This window comes from Phalangium opilio, unplaced genomic scaffold, assembly GCF_054372755.1.
Source record: "Phalangium opilio isolate 3A_F unplaced genomic scaffold, DU_Popi_V2 ptg000003l_1, whole genome shotgun sequence".
In the NCBI taxonomy this organism is placed as follows: Eukaryota; Metazoa; Arthropoda; class Arachnida; order Opiliones; family Phalangiidae; genus Phalangium; species Phalangium opilio.
In genome coordinates, this window is record NW_028324145.1 from 12,217,863 (window position 1) to 12,240,752 (window position 22,890).

General features: G+C 33.9%; 1 protein-coding gene across 1 annotated transcript in view; it reads right to left on the reverse strand.

The window, feature by feature from the left end:
* Positions 1-22,890, reverse strand: part of klar (klarsicht) — a 106,170-nt gene that overhangs the window by 54,195 nt on the left and 29,085 nt on the right. Inside the window, exons 2-7 of the mRNA XM_089840972.1 lie at positions 8,344-8,579; positions 7,827-8,266; positions 6,650-7,008; positions 6,401-6,577; positions 6,099-6,300; positions 5,548-5,672 (exon numbers count right to left, since the gene is read on the reverse strand). Of these exons, the coding sequence (XP_089697098.1) occupies positions 5,548-5,672; positions 6,099-6,300; positions 6,401-6,577; positions 6,650-7,008; positions 7,827-7,887 (924 nt within the window). The 5' untranslated portion in view covers positions 7,888-8,266; positions 8,344-8,579. The remainder of the gene's footprint in view (positions 1-5,547; positions 5,673-6,098; positions 6,301-6,400; positions 6,578-6,649; positions 7,009-7,826; positions 8,267-8,343; positions 8,580-22,890) is intronic.

The following is a 22,890-nucleotide window of genomic DNA, read 5'->3' on the forward strand; positions in this document are numbered from 1 at the left end:
AAATTCTATCGTGAAAAATTAGGTCCGCGCGTGATAATGATACGATTCTTACGGTTAATCAACTTCTGTAAAAGCAATTAATCAAACTACGGGGGATAAGTTGAGAAAAAAAAATAATAGACAATCATCAATACGCCCAAGGGCTTTTCTTTGCCTAAAAATTATAAAAATAGCGTTCCAATTTCAACGTCTATCAAATTTAAGATACGCTAATGACAAGATGAATATATATTTAAATGTTCGGATTCTGGAGATGGACCTGTTTCGATATAAACGCGTAGCAAGTTCGTGCTTGCCTTTAAACAGTACTAAAAATATCGATTACCTCACTACAAAAAATAAAATAAAATAGTAATAAAGATTAGACGCAGCCACGTCCACTTTGCGTCATCAACTCAGGCGCAGGCTATTTGCAATATAGATCCGGTTACACTGACCTCAAAATCAAGCAAGTTGCAATAAAAAAAAACGCAAATATTCAAAATGAATATATGTGGGTGTACTATTAATTGTTTTGGCCGAAAAGCCACAATTTTATCACGATTGAGACGAATCCTTATCTTAGTTCAATCGCGGTTCAATTACTATGCTCTTGAAAAATTAAGAATACTAAAAAAAGAGGTCCATGTCATTTCGAATCTTCAAAAACCACATTAATTCTTACGAACATTTTTATCTATAGATAGGTTTGACTATAAGGTATTCTCGAGATGAAATATCAGAGACGATACACTTCGGTGTAAGAAGATATCCGCGTTAAGAAATAATCGTGACGTTACAATTAGCCGCGGTCAAGAACTCTGAAGTTTAGAAGCCATAACGAAAAATAATAATTCTAACTCCTTCCTTTATGGGGCTTGCCTAAATAATATTTTTCTCTCTCTTTCTCGCTTTTGTAACTATTTAGATCGCTTACGAAGGGGTTAAGAATTAGTAATAAGAAAGATGTTTCAGCGGGAAAATTCGGGACTTATAAAACGTCCACGTTTAAATAACCTTTGGGGTCAAAATTCCCATTATCACCTCTACGCCGCTGCTGTTTGTGTCTCTTCCTCTAAAATAGTATAAAATATTTCCATAGCGATTCAACTAATGACCTTTCAACTATAACGTATAAAAGATTTCAACCTCATTTTTATTTTTGGGGAAAAATAATTTCTAAAGGCTAAGAAATAAATTTTGAAAATAAGAAAAAAATTAAATGGAAAAAAGATACACCGTGTTTTTAATTACTTAATAACTTAGAGATGCCAGTCAATAGAGGGGGGACTAAAGTTTGAACTGAACTGATAACATTACTAAATAAAGGTAGTATTTACACTATTTTCATTACACTAAAATAAATTATTTTAAGACAAAGTTCACCAGTCCGTTTCGTAGAAGACTTAGATAATTAATAAAGTTTTATCGTCATGCTATTTAAAAGACATACCCAACACTAGGCTTCGATTAGATCGCAATAAACATGGCAGTTGTTTACTCTCACATTTGCGCGGGAAAATTTTACAGTAATACCGTCTGGGGTATAAAAACTACGCGTTCCAACAACCTGGTCCCTGACTCCCTGGAAATACTATAGCCCATAGCTGGCGCCTGGCCCGCCGGTCTGGTCCTTTCGAACATAAAGCGATGAAAATAAGTTTGGAGCATGCGCAGCTGTTGCTTTTCCGGGGAAAGGGAACCCTTGAATGGTAAACCCTGCCCCCAAAATATAAAGTGGGGTTCAAAAAAAACCCCGAAATTGTGATAAACAGGACCAGGGGGAAAATCGTAAGATATGGGTGAATGAAAGGTGATCCCATACACTCTTCAGACTACAACCTGATTATATCTATGGGGTAAAGTATTTCCCCTACCCTTAGCTTTGGTAAATTCTAAATATGAAAAAAGAAAACCCCACCGAAACGATCAGAATTTGAAGCAAACAAGTAAGAATAATCCACCCTCAAAAGTCCATAATTTGAAACAAAATAAGTCAGTACTAATTCACTTGTCCCTACAAAACTAATTAACAAAAACTAATTTCCCCAATATCTCCAAGCATTTTTCAATATCGTAGTTCAGGTAGACAAAGTTAAAAATAAAGAAACAGGTGTTCAAACAAATCGATCGAACGAGGAAAGAAACGGATCGAAACAATTTTATTATAATTTCGTATTCCACTCTCCTATATACCAACGTACCATATTGGGGCTGGCGAGCTAGTAAAGCAATTAATTATGATAATTTACTTCACGGGCATCATCATCGTCGAATAAAGGTCACGAATTAAGACAATATCTTCCTCAAAAAAGTGAAATCTAGTATACCTATCACGAAATCAACTCGTGAAAATAGTAAAATAATAAATAACACCGAAATACTCAGACCAATTTCAGGACCCCCTACTTCAATCATTCAACTAGATTGAAAAAATAGCTTAATTCTATTTGATAGCTTGTCAGACTCATTTAGTCCGTAAAAACAAACAATACCTAAAGGAAAACCACGCTCGAATAAACAAACATTTAAACATAAAACTTTCTACTGTCAAAATAAAAAAGAAATGGTCGCATCCTTTTCTTCCATTATTTCGAATCATGTAATGTTTCTTTATAATAATAACAACGAAAGGGGATGTTTTATTGAGCGGAACCTAATTACGATACGATTTTAGACATCTCACGGAAAATATCAAAATGGGCACTCGTTAATAATCTAACTATAAAACTAGAACGAACAGAAATGTCTGATAATAACGCAAAGGGGAAAGTAGAGCGTTCAATAGGAATATAAATTATAATCTATCCTTGAAAATAAAAAATAGTTTCATCTTGTATCAAATTATTTATGCTAATCTCTAATCCTATTTAGGCCTAGTCTGGAACAAAACGGATAAATTTTATATTATACCAGGGATAGATAGACTTTTTTAAGACGGAATGGGTAACAGGGTTATTCGGGTGCGCGTCCTAGTCCACGACCCCCTTACCCGTGACGGAGGGGTATGAAAGAAGAGGCGGGTCTTATTTTCGTTATGACGTTGTATGTATATCCGGGTCAAGTAAACGTCGTCTGCCCGTCGTCTGCTCATTCGTCTGCCAAGTTGGAATGGGCTCGGATTGTAATTTTTGAAATAACATTGTTTAAAAATGGAAGTTACATAAGACATAGGGCTTGCAACTGAAAAAAAACGGGGAAGACCCAAGAAAATTAAAAGTGAGTTAGAATTGAGTAAAAGTCTTCATATATATTACAGCACGAACAGGTTTTAAACAAACACTAAGCTCACAAATCTCCTGACCATTCACTAAGCCTTGGTTAACTTCATCAAATTCGTTTACAAAATCATGAGGATAGTAGAAATTATTGGCTTAAGAAAGAATTAGCGAACACTTTTCACCTTTACAGATGTATTCCAAATCCAAAACACCGGCACCAAATTCACTAACAACCTTCTTAATTGCTATTAAAAACAATTCCCGAATAATTACCTGGACCCTCGCATTTAGACGGCTCCATTTTGAACCCCTGTGAAGACGCTTATCTGTACAACCATAGCCCACTCGATCCGCGCTCTATAGCTATAGCGCGAGCAGCTTGCGTCGTGACGCGCGTGATCGAGTGGGCTATGGTACAACGCAAGAGGGGTCGTAGTCATGGCGACAGAGTCACAGAGGTAAACAGGAATTACGTATTTTTGGCCCTCCCCGTCAGCAACGTCACCAATACGTAGTTTTTGTGAGCCAATAAGATAATTTAATTTTTTGGTTACGTGTTGAAGGAAGGGACTACATACTCGTCTATGAGTCGGACTGAAGTAAAGGCCAAACATTGTTTATTCCGTCTTAAAAAAGTCTATCTATCCCTGATTATACACAAAATATCCCCTTTTTATCTTAGAATTTAATAATCTGATTAAAGATGTCGAGAATTAATGTCAACTTGATCAATATACGTTGTATAACAATAACGAATAGCGGCATTTGGCTTATAATGTTTTACATCCCCGGGCTTATCTTAACGTTTGTTCCCGAATCAAAATTGAATATTATAATATTTAAAATCAAATCTTTCCTCGATTCTAAATTAAATATGTTTAAAACATCGCGATGGAATTTGGAACGCGTCAAAACGAAACTCAAGTTATGAGATTATGTCTCCTGAATATCTAATATATTACTCTACGCCAACCAATCACACTCCAAGTACGACATTACGTCATAATTAGCCTCGCAGTGAGGCCTAACGCGCAGGCGAAAATCAGAAACCTTAATCGTACCTTATTTAACGTTGCATATGAGGTTTAAATTCGAAAATTCCTTATTTTAAGTGTTTTTCTGTGTCTGGAAAAATTTGTACATAGTTTTCAGACTAGGAGAAGTGATACTATTTACACCTAGAGAGGCCAGACTACTTGGCGGACAAAATGCACCACTAAATAACCCGGCCTCCTATTGTAAATGGTATCAATCCTCCTAGCTTGAAATCTACGCATTCAACCCTAAAATTTGAACCTATAGTCTGGTGCTAGACGCGTTTCGTGTAAGATTTGAAATTCCCCAAAATTCTTACTAAAAACTACAAATTCTTCAAAAAGAAAGAAAAAAAAGCGGAATCTCCGGAGCGATAAATTGCATTATAATTTTGGTTACCGAATAGAACCCAATAATTTTCGTTATTAAATTAATGTTGAAGAAAGTGGAGAAAATAAAATTGGTCAAGGCTGCAAACAGGCTACAGTCGGCGAAACTTAAAAGCGCGCGCCTTGTTCGCAATAGTATTATATAGGCGAGTCATTGTTGAAACTAAGTACAAACTAAGTACGTAACGATAAAGGATGCCAAAATTGCGTGTACGTTTCGCCAGCGATTCTCGATTCACGCTTCGACATTGAAAGCTCTCGTTACATTAAATAGCGATTAAATATTTAATGGCAGGCGTTAACGCGCCAACCAAAAATATATTTATAAAATACGGAGATATATATAAAAAAATAATAATATCAACCCTGCAATTTACTCATAAAAAGGATAATAATAATAAAATAAAAACGAGATTTCTCTGTGTCGGGATCAAGGTTACTTAAAACGCGTTAAGCCATTTCCCAAGTCCCCCCCCCCCCAAAAAAACTATAATGTCGAAAAAATCGTATTTTCATCGGTATTTTAGACAGTAAACGTTTTACGGTGTTAGAAAACTATATACCGGAGTTTTCTATTGCGAAATTGAACTAATTTGTCACCGTAATTGCGGTTTAATAGTTCCCGTACCTTTATACTGCGTGATGCAACCAGTTACGAAATTGATTATAATTAGATTTGTTCAAAATATGGTAGAAAATAATTCAACCAATTATAAAATATTGTCCCCAATAGGCCTAAAGATACGTAGGTAAAAATACTCTTGAGACATTGTTCCCAAATCGTGTCCCAGAGCATAATTTCGCGCCCAAATGCCCCAAAACACTTTTGCCCCCAAAATAATAACAAAATAAACAAACGCACGCTAATACAAACAAATAAACAAACAAACAAACATGCAAATAAATATCGTAGCACTCCCTACCTGTTGTTCTTTGTACTTTTCCTCCAACTCCTCCAGAGTCCAGCTGGGGCAGATTGTTAAGGGGTGAAGCCGACTTTCAAGTTCCTTAAGCCAACGGCGCAAACATCGCATCTCATGCGCGATCTCTGGAGAGAAAATGCAAAAAAGTGAGTTAGACTTAACCTAGATGGCGCTACCTTCGTACAGTATCCAATTTTAATTAATCAATATTAATAAATTGTAATTAAATTATTTTTAACTATCCCGGTAAAACTTATTTAAAACTATACGAGGTTGAAATAAAAATATTTCTAATCGATGAATTAAGTTAGCTATTAACGATATTATCACTAATAGATGGCGCTAGCATCGCATTTTTTCAATATTTTCTAAACATAGTGTACCTAACACCTGATAGATGGCGCTAGTATCGACTTTTTGGCGCGAAATTCAAAAAAGAGCATGCCACGTGGTCCCGCGCTTTCTGCTAACGGTAGCTAAGCCTTTTCCCTTTAAATTTGAAGGGAAAATCGCGCAAATATAGGCAAATTTAGGATTATTTTCGCGCGTACCTTGAAAAACTCCCTCTTCCTTGGGGATGGATGGTTGATGGGGATTAAAAGCTTGCTCTACCGCTTCCCACTTATTCCCCAGGAGATTCACGCGTCGATTTATTTCATCTTTCATGTCAGGATATCGACGACCCAACTGTTGAGCTTGTTCTTTGAAAGATTTGTATCCAAAGACCACTAACTGCAGTTTTTCGAAAACACTCTAGAAATTTAATAAATAATAACAAATATTAAATACATTTTAACAAAACTTGAGATCGTTGTCTGAAACCTTTTGAAGAACAGATAAACAATAAACATACCTTTCTAATATCGGCACTTTCTTTATTTGGTTCCAACTCCGAGGCGGAGACGATGTCAGATTGTAGGTTGTGCAGAGCATCGTGAAGTTCGTTAAACTTCTGAATGAACTCGGTAAAGGACCAATAGCAGGCTTGACTCACTCCTTCATCCTCCCAACTCAGCTCATCATTCGCTTCCTACAAATTTCACAATTATCTCAATTAACAACAACGATTAAACTTAACTTTAAATTAGTAAAAGAAACTTACGCGACAAGTATCAATAAGTCCTTCGTCCATCAGGTAATTATAATGGGAGCGAAATGGTTCCCAATAATCATCCCTGCCGACAGAGGGACATGATCTAACTGGTGTTCGAACTCTTTCCATTATGGGGACATTGTTGGTTAAACTCTCTAAAGGTAAGCGAGAGGATGATGACAATTGAGTCTTGGAGGAGAAAATCTGAGATTTCAAGGGAGTTGACTTCTCATCCGGTCTTGCGTCGCGGCAAGACGGAGAAAAGGGCTCCAAATGTTTCATAAGGCTGCTGAAACTAGCCTTTAACGTTTCTTTCGACTCTGATCCGCTCTGAGATGGGGACAAATGGCTGGGACTCGACATCTTGGCTAGAAAAGCGTACGAGTCCTTGTTTTACAACACAATTCGTGTATCTTACAATTATTTCTTTAAACTACGAAACTGCGCAAACATTTTTTTCTAGGCTCTCAATTAAAAATTTTGAACCCCAAAAAAACGTCTCTTGGAAAATTTGAAGGATTTAAAACTGATAAACGAAGTTTGAAATTCACATTTCGGTACTTAAACCGTTTCTTATCAGTCTATATAGTGTACCATTCCAGAGGGGGATTTCTATGGGCCTTATCAGCACTATGGATAGTTATTTCCTGCGCTGACAGACGAGTGTTATACTAGTTGCGATCGCATTATTGCATCCTTGACTTGAAACTTTGTTTGTTGTTTAACAAAGATCAACGTCAAAAATACTTTAAAGCGAAGTGGGAACGCGTCTTTATTCAAGGGACATGTATTTCCAATTTTTGGTAATCGAAGAAGTTTTGCAATGGGCAAAATTTAGATCTTCAGAAAGAGATTATTGGTTTGTTTCAACGCATAAGAGGTTTGGAAACTGACCGAAAAACGAATACAACTTTTATTGATGGTTCTAGAAATTTCTTTAAAACTGTCGAATCATTAAGCCTAATTTGATAAAGAAAACTAAATTCACGCGCCAATATTTTTTGGCGCCAAACATGGAAGAATTCACTGCTGTTGGAATTTCACATTCATAAAATTTTATTTAAACTAAAAACCACGCGCCACTTTTTTGGCGCCAAAATATTGTAACCCACCCTTGACCTATCCAAACGGGTTTTTTAAGTAAATTCCTACAGATTTCACTTTTGATAGTTCAAAATGAACTTACCTTTAATCTTTATAGGGCTCTCCCTATCAAGTTTAGTGGGGCTTTCTCTCTTGGACCCCATATTATTATTGGTGAATTTGGCACTAAAGACTGGAAAATTTTGATTCAAACAAGTAAGACTCGCCACCGAAGAGAAATCATTTGGCACAGTCAATTGGAAATAAGTTAAACAAAACGCGGTGGCCGCGACCGACAGCTTCCGTCGAAGAAAAAGTGGGTCCAGCCATTGGCCAGTGAAGAAACTCAACGAGATACTACAATCTTGGAAGTAAAGGTCACGATAATCGCCAAACTTGTCGAAATTATTCGATTTGGCGTTCTTGATAAATAATAGAAGTAATAATGATGCGTTATGATTTTGATTTTTAAATTCTCGAGATTTCTTTTGATTAACAAGAAGGCTTGAGCTGGAAAATGTCTTATCCGCTTTCTCGTTATATCTGACAAATTAACAAGAAAACCCTTAATTAACGCACAAATACCCCGAGAAATAAATAAGTGATGGTTTATTGCTTACGTTACGTAAATCGAGTTTGTATTAGTCAGGTAGTTATGTTGCGATGGTGTTGTTGTTGTCTTGTTTTCTTTCGGTTGTTGATTTTTATTATTATTGTGGCAGTAAATATAGTTGTTGTTATTTCTCTTTAGGGATGAAAGCGAGGGTCTCTGCCTCCTTTCCGGAAATTTCCGGGGGACATGGCGTCGTCTTCCGAGCGCTCCTCGGAGAACGCGCCTGTTTCGTTTGTCCGAAACCTGTAACAAGAACAGGAATAGCAACATTTTAGTTTACGAAATGTTAATTTAAAAAAACACAAGAACGACAATACGCGTTCGAATCAGAAAGAACCAAAGTTAAAATAATTCAAATACAACGATAAGAACGGATAAAATTTCACCGCTTCGATTTGTGTTTAGTGGACCAGAAAGTAATTAAAATTAGGTTACACTACACTAATATAAAATAAACTAGCTGAAACTTGCCTTCGTTGCAAAACTCTATAGTTTGTTCTCTGAACTTTACTTAGCAATTAATGTAATAACGAAATATAATTAATAAATAATAATTTACAGAAGTTAAATACTTGAAGTAGCTCTATAGACCACGTTTGTCGAATGCCCCTGATTGTTTACCAACTTTTGGCCGTAAAATTTTACTTCATCCCTAATTAACTTCTGATAATTACTTCGGGTATAATATACTTCTAACAATTACTTCGGGTATAATATACTTCTAACAATTACTTCGGGTATAATATACTTCTAACAATTACTTCGGGTATAATATACTTCTAACAATTACTTCGGGTATAATATACTTCTAACAATTACTTCGGGTATATATACTTCTAACAATTACTTCGGGTATAATATACTTCTAACAATTACTTCGGGTATAATATACTTCTAACAATTATCTAATTAAAAACCCACTATTCTCAGTCCCAGACTTGGCAAAGAAAACCTTGATCCACTTTTATTTAGAAAAAACGTTTGTTTTTACCATCAAGGAAGAAAAATTTATAAAAAAACAAATTTTTTGATGAATGAAATTATAGTATAAGTTTTTTTTCTTTATGAATAAATTTAAATTTGTAGTAGAGAGAGAGAGAGAACACGAGCCAAGGTTGGCGTGATACTCCTTCCTTCAAAATGACAGAACGTTGCTTATTATTTAATTTTTCTTACACCCAGAGTCATCTTATAAATAAATCTACGTGGAGCTAGAGAGAGACTACACCTAGACAATTTAGAGCGGCGGTAAGGTATCAGTATCAGTAGTCACGAAACGTGCTTAAATAAAAATAAAATGTTAGAACTTAAGAAAGAAGCGTAAAAATTATTATCTTTTATTCTAAACTTGGTGGGCTTCTATTTATAATAACAAAAGAAGGTAAAAATCTCGACGATAACCTTTCAAAAACGATTAAACTTCTAGAGAGAGCAAAATTGTTCCAAAAACACACTTTCTTAAGGAGAAGATGACCATCTCTTCTTAGGTGTAGGAGGAGACGAACAGCTTTTGTTTTTCTTATAATTCATCTCAATTCCAATTTACAGCGAGTATGAAAGCTAACAGATTTATATCAGCGTTGACACAAAAGTTACGCGCGGATTAAAATTAAACCAGATTATTATTTCAGGTTTCTCTAATTATTTTAATTTATTAAATAACTTTAGATCCAAATGTTGTTAATTTCAATTTTAACAGAATACTTATTAATTCTCTGTTCTTATCTTTGGCAACCCTGAATTAGTGTAGGATAGAACACTCTGTTTGAAATACTACACTAGTAAACTAGTTGGTATAGTAGGGTAATTTATGTATTAAACGTTCATTCGTGAGTAGAGAAGATAGGACCATGCAAAAACGGTGAAATATTCTATCTGGGCTTCTTCCGCGTGCCGCCAATTCTTAAACACGTAGGGAACGTACACGTCAAATAAGACAGACAAGCCAGACAGACAGACACCCAACGAACAATGGATTTAAAATAAAATGAAACATCTGGGTTGTTATTTTCCTTACAACTTTACAAAGCCTAATAACCTATTATCCATCCACGAATCGACGACGAGACAGTATTTCACTTTACCACACTTAAATTTCAAAACAAGTATAGTTATCAAAGGGGCTTTGAACCCTTACATAAATATTTTGGTTTCGTTTAGAGGCAAGGTGGACTACGTTTCTCAAAATCACTTTTAACAATTGAAAATATCAAACTATATTACCTCCTAAATGGCGCATAACGAATTATTGATGCCTCTATTTACGGATACATTAAGGCATAAGTTCATAAGCTATAATCCATACCATAAGTTTGTCACTGGTCACTGAGAGCTTGTGATGAAGTGTCGTAGGTGAAACGTCATAGATTTTTATAAAGCGACACCTGGTGAGGCTTAGTACAGACTAAATAGGACTTCAATTCTCGCTATAACTAGCTCGAGCTGTAAGTCTCTAGCATGACGAAGTAAAGGTAGTGTCATACTTATGGAACACTTCTTATAAACTTATGCTACAGCTAATATCGTGAAAATGTAAAATGAGATAAATATCAAGAAGGGAGTAACGCAAATAAGGCGAGGTGGTACTAATCCCCGTTCTTAACCTTCCAGCGCTCCGAAATGGATGGGAAATAATGTACCTAACTTTCTTGCACTCTTGAAAAGACGCAAACATACCATTTAAAACCAGTCCAGGTTGATAAATTAAACAAACCATTCCAAGAAGGTTACGAAACCAAGTTAACAATCTTAACAATAGGGAGGGGGCGATGTTTGAATAAAAGACTACGTATATTTCCAGTTATGAAAAAAAAAAGGTTTTTGGACAAAAAGGGTAATTTGTAATTCACTTTGTCTAGAGTCTCAATTACTATAAGTTACCAAACGGGGATGTAACATGCACGACGAAAGATAACAATAATGTGTCTAAGAATATTTAGTAAATATTCTAGGGGAGAAATTGATGTTTTAAGATATAGTTTTGGGAAAAGGGCAATAACATTGTAAGTGGACTTGGTTTGAAACGTCTCGGTTTACTCAAATATGGTTTTTTTGTATCAATATTAGTGTTTACGTTAATATTTTCATGAAAAAGAAGTAGTTTTGCGGAGTGATACAAGGGCTAATTTCGGTAGAAATAGTATTCAACGTAAGAAGGGACAAATTCCTCCTAGAAAAACCGGTTACTGAATGGAGAAACTGACCGTTTCTGACATTGAAACTTATTTCTTAACGACTTGATGCGTGGAATTCCAAGTATTATATGACTCCCAAAAAAAAAAAATAACGTAACTAGATGCACCCTCGTCTATTATAGAAGTTTTCGGAAGAAACTGACCTAAGGTGGTATAGGAGAGGTCACCAGAATTTTTGGGGGTCATCGAACCGCGTCCTTCGTAAATAATCTAACGATTCTAGACTTTCCACGTTATTATTATTATTTTCGTGGAACATTCTTGTAAAGTTTGAACGAAATAAAATTCAAAACAGAAAACACGTTACTAACAATATTACGTAGCCATCCATTCAAATTCAAAATACAGTATATACGGTTTAAAGGTTACGAGAACAAATCCGCGCCGGTGAAAATTCGCAACCTCCCGAGTTATACGTAGAGTTCAAATGTTAAGAGCTGTTTACAATAATAACCTAGCGCTTTATTTACAAACTTTTGCGGTATCGTGGGAAACAAAGTTTAGTTCGCACTTCATTTCTTTATCCCTAAGTCTTAAAACTTAACAAGAACACATTTGTTTATTTATTTATTAAATTCAAAAGTAAATTTCAAGAATCAAGACTCGAGAAACTTTTTGTGCTATACTTAGTCGTGATTTTGAAATTTTCAAAATTTCAAAAGTCAAGCTTTTCTTAACTATTTAACGAGTGAGCGTAAAATGTAGGTTATATATACGGATAATTGGAAATCCGTTTTTTTTTTATCTTTTATATTGAGCTTTGTTTAAATGAAAAATTTTCAAGAGTAATTTTGACCTACAAAATCTACTAAAACAGCGTGGTTTGGATAAGAAATACAAATTTTTAAGTAATATATTTCTTAGCAGAAACTTAATAGAATTTTTAATACAAACCACATTGTATTCATTTTAAAAATAGTTCCATTCCATAGAAGCAAGCAACTCGAGAATTTCTTAAATAAAAATAATACTTTTATAATAAAATTAAGGCAATATTTTTAAACCGCTTACTCTTCTAGGGTGGTCTACAACCTTCAATATGTCATATTATTATTAGTAGTAATATTATTGAACATTAAATAAAATATAATCCAGATTAATTAAAAAAATTAGGTATGGGTACACCCCTAAACGGGTTATTTTTAAAATTCGCTTTATAATAAAAAAAAGTTAATTGATTTTAGGGGTGCTATTTTTAAAATATCTTACTGTCATATTTTATTAGATTATAGAGTTATTAAGATTAAACGGTATAAGTTGATTATAGCAATAGAAGAAAGAATTATATAATATAATAATGCTTCTTATTCAGGAAAAGAAAAAAAATATTAAACCCGAATAGCCGCTATTATAAAAACTGGACCCCCTCATCGAGCCAACAATTCTCCCGTTATAGACCATTTCAGGTAAAATCACGAGCAACTTTAACAACCGTGTCATTTTAATAGAAGTAAAGTTATACAATCATTATCCTCGTGCCTTTGATAGAAATGATCTATCGGTGATAATAAATTAATTTTATTTTTCACGTGGTCTAAAGCCGGTCACGTGGTGTTCATCCGATAAGAAATAAAAACTCGACAATGAGCCGAGAAAATATGTAATAATAATAATACTATTGAAGGACTAGCCTAGATACTGGGCGTTAAATTAAAACGGCACCACGAAATAGGAAGAGAAGGCAGGTTTTGCAAGTATTTAATTTTCCCCATAGACAGCCAGGGCAAATCACTAAAACACAAGCGACTTCGTTATTGGAAGTTATAATAACAGGGGAGAAAGAAAATTAGTCCCTTGAGCTAAATCGAGCAAATAATTGGAATACTTTCGCTGAAATTAGCTCCGTTAATGAATTCGCAAATGATGGATAGCAAAAGTTCATAAGATATGCTCCCTAAGTTTGTCTTTGGTTACAAACTGGAGCTTGTCATGAAGTGTCGTAGGTTAAAGGTCATAGATTCTCGTAAACAGAAGTGAACTGACCATATCGAGTAATAATTAAATGTATTATTTAGAACGTATTAAAATAAAATCCTAGTAGATTTAAGTTCAAATCAAACGGATATGGGTTTTCCCATGACATCTTATTTGTTGTTTCAACCACAAAACAAAACGGGTTATAAATAAACGTTTGAACTGGGGTTCGGAACTAATACATTGAATATAATATAAAAGGTTTCTAACAATAGCCAGTCTTTGTTTCAAATATCCAGGATAAAAAATAAGAAACGTCAGTCCCTGACATTTGCTAAACAAAACGGAATATGATGGACGTGAGAAAAAACGTAACACCGACCTTAATACTTTATAAAATAACTTATGGGAAATTTGTTTAAGAAATAAATATATATATAACCACATCACATCAGGTGGGTTAAACGGTAATCTGTAATAAAGGTGCCGGCATTTTTTTGCTTGGTTACCGACGGATAATAATAATTTACTCCAAAGTAATAACTTTTATTTATAGGCTGCTCGGTTGTTTGCAAGTAAAGTGTTAATACAGTTGAAGGTTTGTAGAATAGACGGTATAAGCCTGTTTTCATTCATAATTTATTCGCGAATACCGTAACGGAGAAGAAGACGCTTAGGAATTTATGACCCGCAGCTAATTTCATCTTATTTTCATCTTACAAAGCTAAAAAGAAATCATTTTTTGTAGCATAATCTTTAGGCATTACGTTTTAGACCATAACTCGAAGTTTAAGAATAAAATTAAGGCTTTTAATTTTGGAATTATTAATTATTTTCACATAGTTGGACTACCATAATTTTCATTATTAAAGTCCCAAAAAAAAAAAGAATAAAAAAATTAAAGAAAAATTTGGTATTAGTTCAAAAATAATCAGAATTTATAGAAATGGGAATCATTTCACTTCAAAGTTACTGACGTCTGATATCAAAAGCGAAGAAAGTGAGTAAGGGAATGTTTTTAAGCAAGGGACGATGGTCAAGCATGCCCGAAACGAAAATAATCATTAGAGCGCGTTGAAAGATGAAAAACGTTAGATATAAATCCAATCTGATAAGGTTCCGGTGACCATTATAAAATGGCGAGCGCCAGTGTATTTGATCTGAACCGGCCGGGTCAATGATCCAAACATTAAATGAAAGAAACGAATGTCTAACTGACTGACGATGTCCCGACTCCCGGGAAATGAAACAAATATAAATTATGGCTTCCCTTTTAGTTCTCTCTCTCTTTATCCCAGCTCGGAATGGTCTAAACTTAACAATAAAGTCTTTATCAAATATGTCATATTAATAACGCGGTGACCGGCGTATGGACTGTTTCGTTTCAAAACGCAGGCATCATTCAGTACAGCCTTAGACGGATACTAAAATAAAAATCCCCTTCTAATAGGCCCTACGTCCATAAATAATATTAAATAATTAATTACGGCAGCGGATATAATTAAATTGATTAAAATGAAAGAAATCTATTCGTTAATTACGGGATGCCACTTAATAATTTCCATATTGCATTTATATTTATATTTAAAAACAAAGGGTGTTGTTGTCTTATCATTTTTAATTTCTCACCAAATATAAGGTCATTAAACTTCTTCCTAAATTTTTATTTATTATTTATGAGAATTTTTTATTAAAAAGAAAGAAAAAAATTAAAAGATGCTATAAGAGGTACTTCATATCACGAGGCCGGTTATACTATATTTCGAGGATATCAACTTTTTATTTATTTAACAATATTTTCTATTGAGATTCAATCGATTCGTATATCGACTTTATTTTGAATTCATCTCGATATTTCTATAAACAGCTTCTTTATTTTAAAAATTATCTTAGAATCTCTTAAGCGGTTTATTTCTTTTTCATAATATGTCAAAACATTTCATAAACTGGATTTGTATTTCTATAAGTATAAACACTTAATTTACGATGAATGAATATTTTCTTTTGAAATCATTAAGATCTTTAATTTATTAGGGTTATTCTATACCCATGAATTTATAAATTTTAAAAAATCCATGAATTTTCAAATGAAATGAAATGTTTACGACTGTGCTCATTATAATAAATAAATAAAACTTAAAATAACAAAAAAAGTATTTTAGTTAAATTCTAGATTACTACCCAATTAAACCAACATTTAATTTTGAATAAAATCACCTGAATAAATCAATCAAAATTACGTACCTCAACATAGCAATAAATCCCAACAAAGGTATCAACCATCACACTTCAATATCACAAATAAATTTCCAATGAATCACAATATTAAGCTCGCAATTAACTCCCAAAATAAACAAATAAACAAACACGCTCAAAGATACAGTGATGCACCATCCAAAACCTAAAGGAACAACCTATAACAAACTCAGGTTAAAACGCGCGTCCGACTTCTAAGAGTGGACCATACTTATTAAAATAATTCCCGCAATTTTTAAGCGCGCCAAAATTTAAGTAGCAAAGAAGGTTGGGGGGGGGGGGGTTGGAGAGAAGAGAGGAGAGCGGTGTTGATCCCATCTCCAGAGTCCATAGGATGATGGAGGGATCAATGCTGGGAAGTAAACATTTAAGATCTGAACATGCGGGGGCGATTTAAATCAACCAATGACGATAGAGAATGGTGGCAGCAGCGGCAAACGTCAAACGAGCTGTTGAAGATAAGTAGGCCAAAACATTTTTGGGGTTGAAAATATTTATACCGACGTTCCCTTTTCTTTTCTTTTCTTAAAAACTCCTTTTAATTCTGAATTTATCTCTCTCTCTCTCTCTCGTTCTAGGAAAAGTTTAAGTTTCTAAGCTCCTGTTTTCGTTTGTGGTTGGACAGTTGGCTGGTTTGGTTGGTTCATCTCTCAATCTCAAAATTTTCAGGGGTGGGTTACCGGTTTTTGCCCAAACTTCTATATATTTTCTATATTAAACTTCTCAAATTTATAACCGAATTTATTTACAACAAAGAAAAAAAGGAAAATTTCAAATTTTAAGCTCTTTAACAGACAAGTTTGCCAAAAGGTTGATTCGAATTATTAAGTAGTAAGGCGGGGACATTTGTTGTCATTAAAGTTAAGTTGTATTAGAAAAAAACAACTGTCAGTGTCAGGATTATTTAGACTATAAGAGATGTCAAATGGGTAATTACTAAAATTATCAATTTAGAGTATCATAATTAAGAAAATTGCGGTAAGCAAAAAAAAATAAATAAATACACCGCAAATTATTTGTTCCAAATAACAATAACAAATTTCCTTAAAACAAACATGGTTATCTAAGGGGAAAAAACCCACAAAATATTTGGGTTTAAATATTAATTAAAAATTAAATATCCTTTAATTGAAAGGTATTTAAAATTTTTGTGATTGCCAGAGGGCGATTTTGCGGTTTTAAAAGTATTTACCCTATCTCATATTTCACCCACAGACCAAAACAAAACAGAAATGGCGGGAAATATTAGTTACAAGCACGTGCTATAACTCTAAAAAATAATTGTGATTATTTCAAGACGTGAAAGTAACAAAATAGAAGTAAAACGAGAGGAAAATTACTCGTACGAAGGTGTTAGTTAATAAATTAAAGACCTAAGAACCGTTGCTAAAAAGAAGAAACACGCCTAACTTCCTCTAAATTTCGGTATTTAAATGGTTCAATCGAGATAACGTGAATCTATTACGAAATTTTATTATTTTCTTTCCAAAGGTTTATTTTTAATCAAATCTACCCCCGCAGTCTGCTGTAATAAATAATTCTTTTTGTTCACGTTGGTAAAATATAAAGTTAAAAGTTTTGGTATTGAAAGGGCCTCAATTCTAATCCAGTCAGGTACTTCCCTTCAATATATATTTATTACGAGTTACTCCACCCAAAAAAAACCCATATAATTCCAGTAAAATCGTATATATAGTTTTCAGACAAGGAGGATTGATACCATTTGCACCAGGAGGCCAGGCTACCTGGGGGAAAAGGTGCAGTACTAAATATCCTCGCCTCCTGCTATAAATGGTATCAATCATCCTTGTCTGAAAAATATGTTTAATAAGCGTAGTATAACGCTTTAAGACATTAGTAAAACGCAATATTACTTTAAAAACTAAAATAAAGAATTGAATAAATTACCGAACACCTGCCAGACACGTGTCTCGATAAAACTTTTCAATCAACGCCAGGAAATTTAATCCTGTATAGCCTCTAAAAATAATTTATTCAAAAATAAAAGAAATAATATAATAGTAAAACCTTAAGCTCAATAAACCATCCATGAGTTTTAATTAAATACGCTACACGATTAATTTTAAAAAGGAGGCTAAATTTGGCATTAAATTTAAAAGAATATTTAATTCTACGCCTTACTTTATATGTCACTATTCACTATAACATTTATCATTTAAGAAAAAAAAATTATAATATCAAGAATAACAAGTATATACGAACCGATTATTAAATAAACACAGTAACCTTTAAAGTCCCAATTTACTAAATTAAAATTTGATTACAATGGACGAGGAGGTTATATTGGGTATTTTGATCCGGGCTATCTTTGTAAATACATAAATTACGACGAAAGGTCATCGGTATTCGGTAATAGGCGCGATATGGTATAGTCACCTACATACCAGATTGGTAAACATTAAATAAATCCCCAAAGGAAACTAGTTTAAGGGTAAACAAGATTTATGGTGATGAGAAAACGCACCAGAATACATTAATAATAAAAGCTGCCTTTTCTTATTTGATCATTATTTAAACCTGCCGAGGGGCTAATCACTCTCCGAGTAATCATTTAAGCACTGTCGAGGGTAGGAAACTTAAAGATTACACGTTAACCTTTTAGTACAGTCGTGTACACGGATTACGCTAAGTGAAGGGCCCCTCGAAACCTGCCAACGGGGTGCTTTAGATAATCCAATGAGAAATGATAGTAAATCCCACACATAAGATTCGTAGTGGATTTAATTCAATTAAAGGTTCAAACCCACCTTGAAGATGCGATGGAATCTCACCCTAAATTCAGATTGTATTTTAAAATTCGGGTTATCAGGGGTTGCCATTGGCAACGTTTTGAAAAACCCCTACAATTTGTGGTCAAAATTTTTGGGCATACTTAGGCAACCCTATGAAAGGCGCTGTTAATAAACACCCAATTATCAACAACCATCCTAACTCTGAAAATTAAATTTCAAGTTTCTGGCAAGATATAGCTCTATTAAGAAACCTTTAAAAAAACATTTTGGTGTTTCTATAAAGACAGACAGACAGGGATAAACCCTTAAATATAAACGAAAATAAATTAGAAACCCACAACGCCACAAGAGACCTAAATTTAGAAATTCCATTTAAAGAAAACGGTATACCAAAAACAAGTCTGGGACGTATTATCTTGACCATCATATTTAAACAATTGTAGCTAAAAAAACTCGGTAAGTATACTTTATAATTAAATACCACAGTCTGGCTCTTATTTTTCTTTATAAAGATACCAACAAGAGTGAAACAAAAATTTCAATTTTTAAAAATTGTTCCCAAAGACGAGGAAACGGGCGTCAACTTGAAGAAATCATAATAAAAATAATAGTTTTTTTGGAGGGATGCTGGCCTACATTATATCGTCCACCTCATTGAGAGTAAGAACGTGTCAAATAGGAATAGACATCGAGTGTTGGCAGCTGCCTACCCCCGAACCGTATAAGGATCCGTTAGAAAGTAACATCGAGTGCCGACAGTCTACCAAAGTCGTGGTGGTCATGGAGAGTACAATGTACAAAGTGAATTGTCGAAGGGAAATAAGCGGGCCACCCACTAAAAAAACATGTCACGAGCTACACTGCAAGTCTCGTGAACCATTTTGATATAAGATCGTGTCCAGATTTGCGCACGTTGAAAACTTAAAAAATCGAAGCCTAGTTAAAGGTTGAACGTTGGTAATATCAAAATACTCCATTGGGGTACAGAAAATTGATTTAACTTGAAAAACTGGGTTTTAACGCTATATAGGCTAGGAAATTCAAACTTTCACACGAATATATTCAATATTTCAAGAATGCGATGTCTGTTATATCTCATTCTTCACTGTATAGATTGTTTTAAGCTCAAAATTCACGTGAAAATTAAACAAATTCAAGATATCCCCACTAGCCTGGCTGTTTCAAATTTTAACTTGAAACCGTATCTAACGGCGCTGAAACAGCCATTTTTGAAGCATGGGGCACAAAAAAACCCTAATAAGAAGAGAGGATCATTTTATTTATAGTTTATTCTTTAGGGGGAGAAACATCATCCGTTATATCCGAGCCAGTGAATTTAGTTACCAGCAATTCTCACGTCTGAGAAGATCCGAATTATTACGGTTGAAAGAGGAGAAATTTCACGGAGCGCGGCAGTTATTTTTCTTTTATCGTGATTTTAGGGATCAAGAGATGAGAAAAAAGAAAACCTTTTGTCGCCAGAAATTCTGGGAGCTAAAATAGACGTATGAAGGGGATTGAATTCATTGTAGTAATTAAAAGAGCCGAAACGACCCCACAAATGAAGAGACGTTAAAAAACGTTTATCTTAAACGTTTCTTATATCACTTTAATTGCATGCGGGGAAAGATATTAATGGAATTGCCACAAAGTTTACAGATTAAATATAACTGTTTTCCCGCAATTGCCTCTGTTTTTAGACCCAAAACTTGATTATCATTGTTATTAACAGTTTATATTTTAAAGAATATTATATGTTTAAAGCATATACGCTGGAACGTACAATTTTCTTAAAACCCTACTAAATTGAAATACCCTTGACCAATTTGACCTATATTTAAATTCCCTGACTTCTCCTCTAGGTTTTCCCTGACCCGTGTCATCCCTAACAAAACAACTCCCGTCCGCGTGAGGTCAAAGTTGATGCAGGGATGATCGCTTGTTTCTAGAGGCGTTAACATCATTTTGAAATCTTCCCAAAACACCCTATTGTTGTAAAATGATACTTCTTTAACAGTTGACGCGTTTTCGATCTCAAGGAAGGCGTCGCTTCACCTAATAAGTTAATTTTTCTTTTCATATACCAGATATTATATTCCACCCGAATATTATTATACATTGGACCACCTACGTCAAGAGGCCGGGCAACAAAAAAATACCCGTGACCTTCGCGAGAGAGAACCCAAAAACGCCAAAACAGTGTTAAGGAGGAAAAATAAGAAAAAAAAACAATGATAGATTAATTTCCAACCAATTTAAACTCCGACCTTTTATAATGGTGATTTATAATAAAAAGAACGATGTTTGGTATCAAAATAAGGCGGATTAACTTGACGCTCAAACCGGTATTGAATTATAATTACGATTCAAGACGCAATCCCCAGCGCTGACGTGAAATACTGAAATTCCTTACATCGTTAATTGATTTTAGTCTGGAATTCCCAACCCTTTTTTCACGTTTTAAAGGGCTATAATGTATTTAGCTAATAAATATTTTCTCCTTACAAACATAAATAATTTGTAATTTCAGGGAGACTGCCAAATTTCCAGTAAAACAATTTCCCTAAAAACTGCAAGGATATTAGTAAAAATTTAAAGAATTTCTAGTGATAAAAAGTGGTAATATTATTAAATTAAAAGTAATTAACTATATATTGTAATTTAAATCGAATGAATACTTCAAATATATACAGTAGAAGCCGGAGAAAATAGAGATTATTATTGTATGAGAGACTTCGTTAAACGTGAACTTAAGTAAACGTACATAAGAATAACACCGAAAATGGTAAAACTAGCAATTTTATTTTCTATTTCGTCGTGGCGAATGAAGTTAAAAGAAGAAATCCGGCAAAAGAAGCGCGTTCCGCACGATCGCCTTTAGTGGGGCGAGAAGATTCCCTTAACATTATAATAAACAGTATTTTTTTCTAAATTCTAAACTTTACAATAGAACGGAAGAAATAATGGATTTACCCAAATTACTTTCCGTAGCTTATATAGGGAAAAAAATCAGCTCAAAATTACTAAAGTTGTATCGCGTTAAAGGGTTACGTATATAATTTCTATTTGGTTTAAGCTTTTATGATAGAAAGATTCTCTGAATTTGATCACTCAATCGTTATCGATGGCCTAGTCCTAAATTCAACCTAACAATAACACGACAAAAAAAAAGAAAAATAAATAAATAATAAAGTAGAAAACCTAAACCCAGCAAATGGCTATACCAACGAAACATCGATTTCGAATTTGGATTCTGATTTTTAAGTGAAATTTAAAATTTGGGGAAACGGGCCAACATAAAATTAAGAATAATATTAATAATAATAATGTGGAAAGAGGTATACAAAGACATCCGAAGTTGATTTAACTAAAGTAATTTTATATCCTATTTATTTATTAAGTAACTCCTTAAATATTGCTGAACTTTGACCTCTTCAGTTGCCGGGGCCCAGGCATCGAAATTATTTAGTCACTATAAAATCGACGATTCTAAGTGACTCTAAATTAATACGTTTTTTGGCATTTCTACCTTAATTAATTATTCTAAATATAGTTGGGACAAATTTTTATTTTTAATAACTTCGGTTTAACATACTTCTGACACGTGGTAGCTGTTATATTTATTATTATTACAATGATAGGTATAAATCATTCGGGGGAACGATTGGGATCAAGGGTATACGCCAATTTTGGCAATAATCTTAAAACTCAATCTATTTCGCACGAGCTTAAACTGAAAACCATCGATTATGTCTTTGAGATTAAGACGATGTGTTTTTTTTTCTTTAGGAAATCTTTAGGGAGAGATACCTTCAAAGAAATCATGCCGCCTTCGCCGTTGAATTTGAAATATAGATTTATAGAAATAAATGTAAATAAGCGTGGCTACAACAATTCTAATTTAAGGAACGGGTGAAATCCGTTACATTTTAAAAAACTCAATTACTCAAATTGCTCTTTCTTTAAAATGGGAGCAAAATCAAACTGAAATGAAAATCGTGGTCCAGTTTAAGATTTTTTTATAAAGTTTCTCGCTTTGTACCGAACTATCTTTATGTGGTACTCGAATTACCACAGTCACAGTTTAAGTTACATCATGGTAAGTTTGACGTGGGCCTCTCTCGAAACTAATTTGAGTTTCTAATTTGATCGAAAATTTACTTTCAGGAGGGTTAGACCTAAAATAAAAAGTGACACTTACGTGGGAATTAACTGTCTATTTCTATATTGAGGGATGGGGGCGTGAACCTCGTCGTGGTATCACTTATAAGAACCTAATGCTATATATTTCGACCCGAAAAAATACGGTATTTTTTTTTGCCATGCCTCTCACAGCAGGCATGCATGCATGATTTACTAAATTTCTTGACGACTAAACAGGAAACGGAAACGTATTTGTCACTTTCACAAATGTCAGGGCAAAAAGAAGTGTTTTAA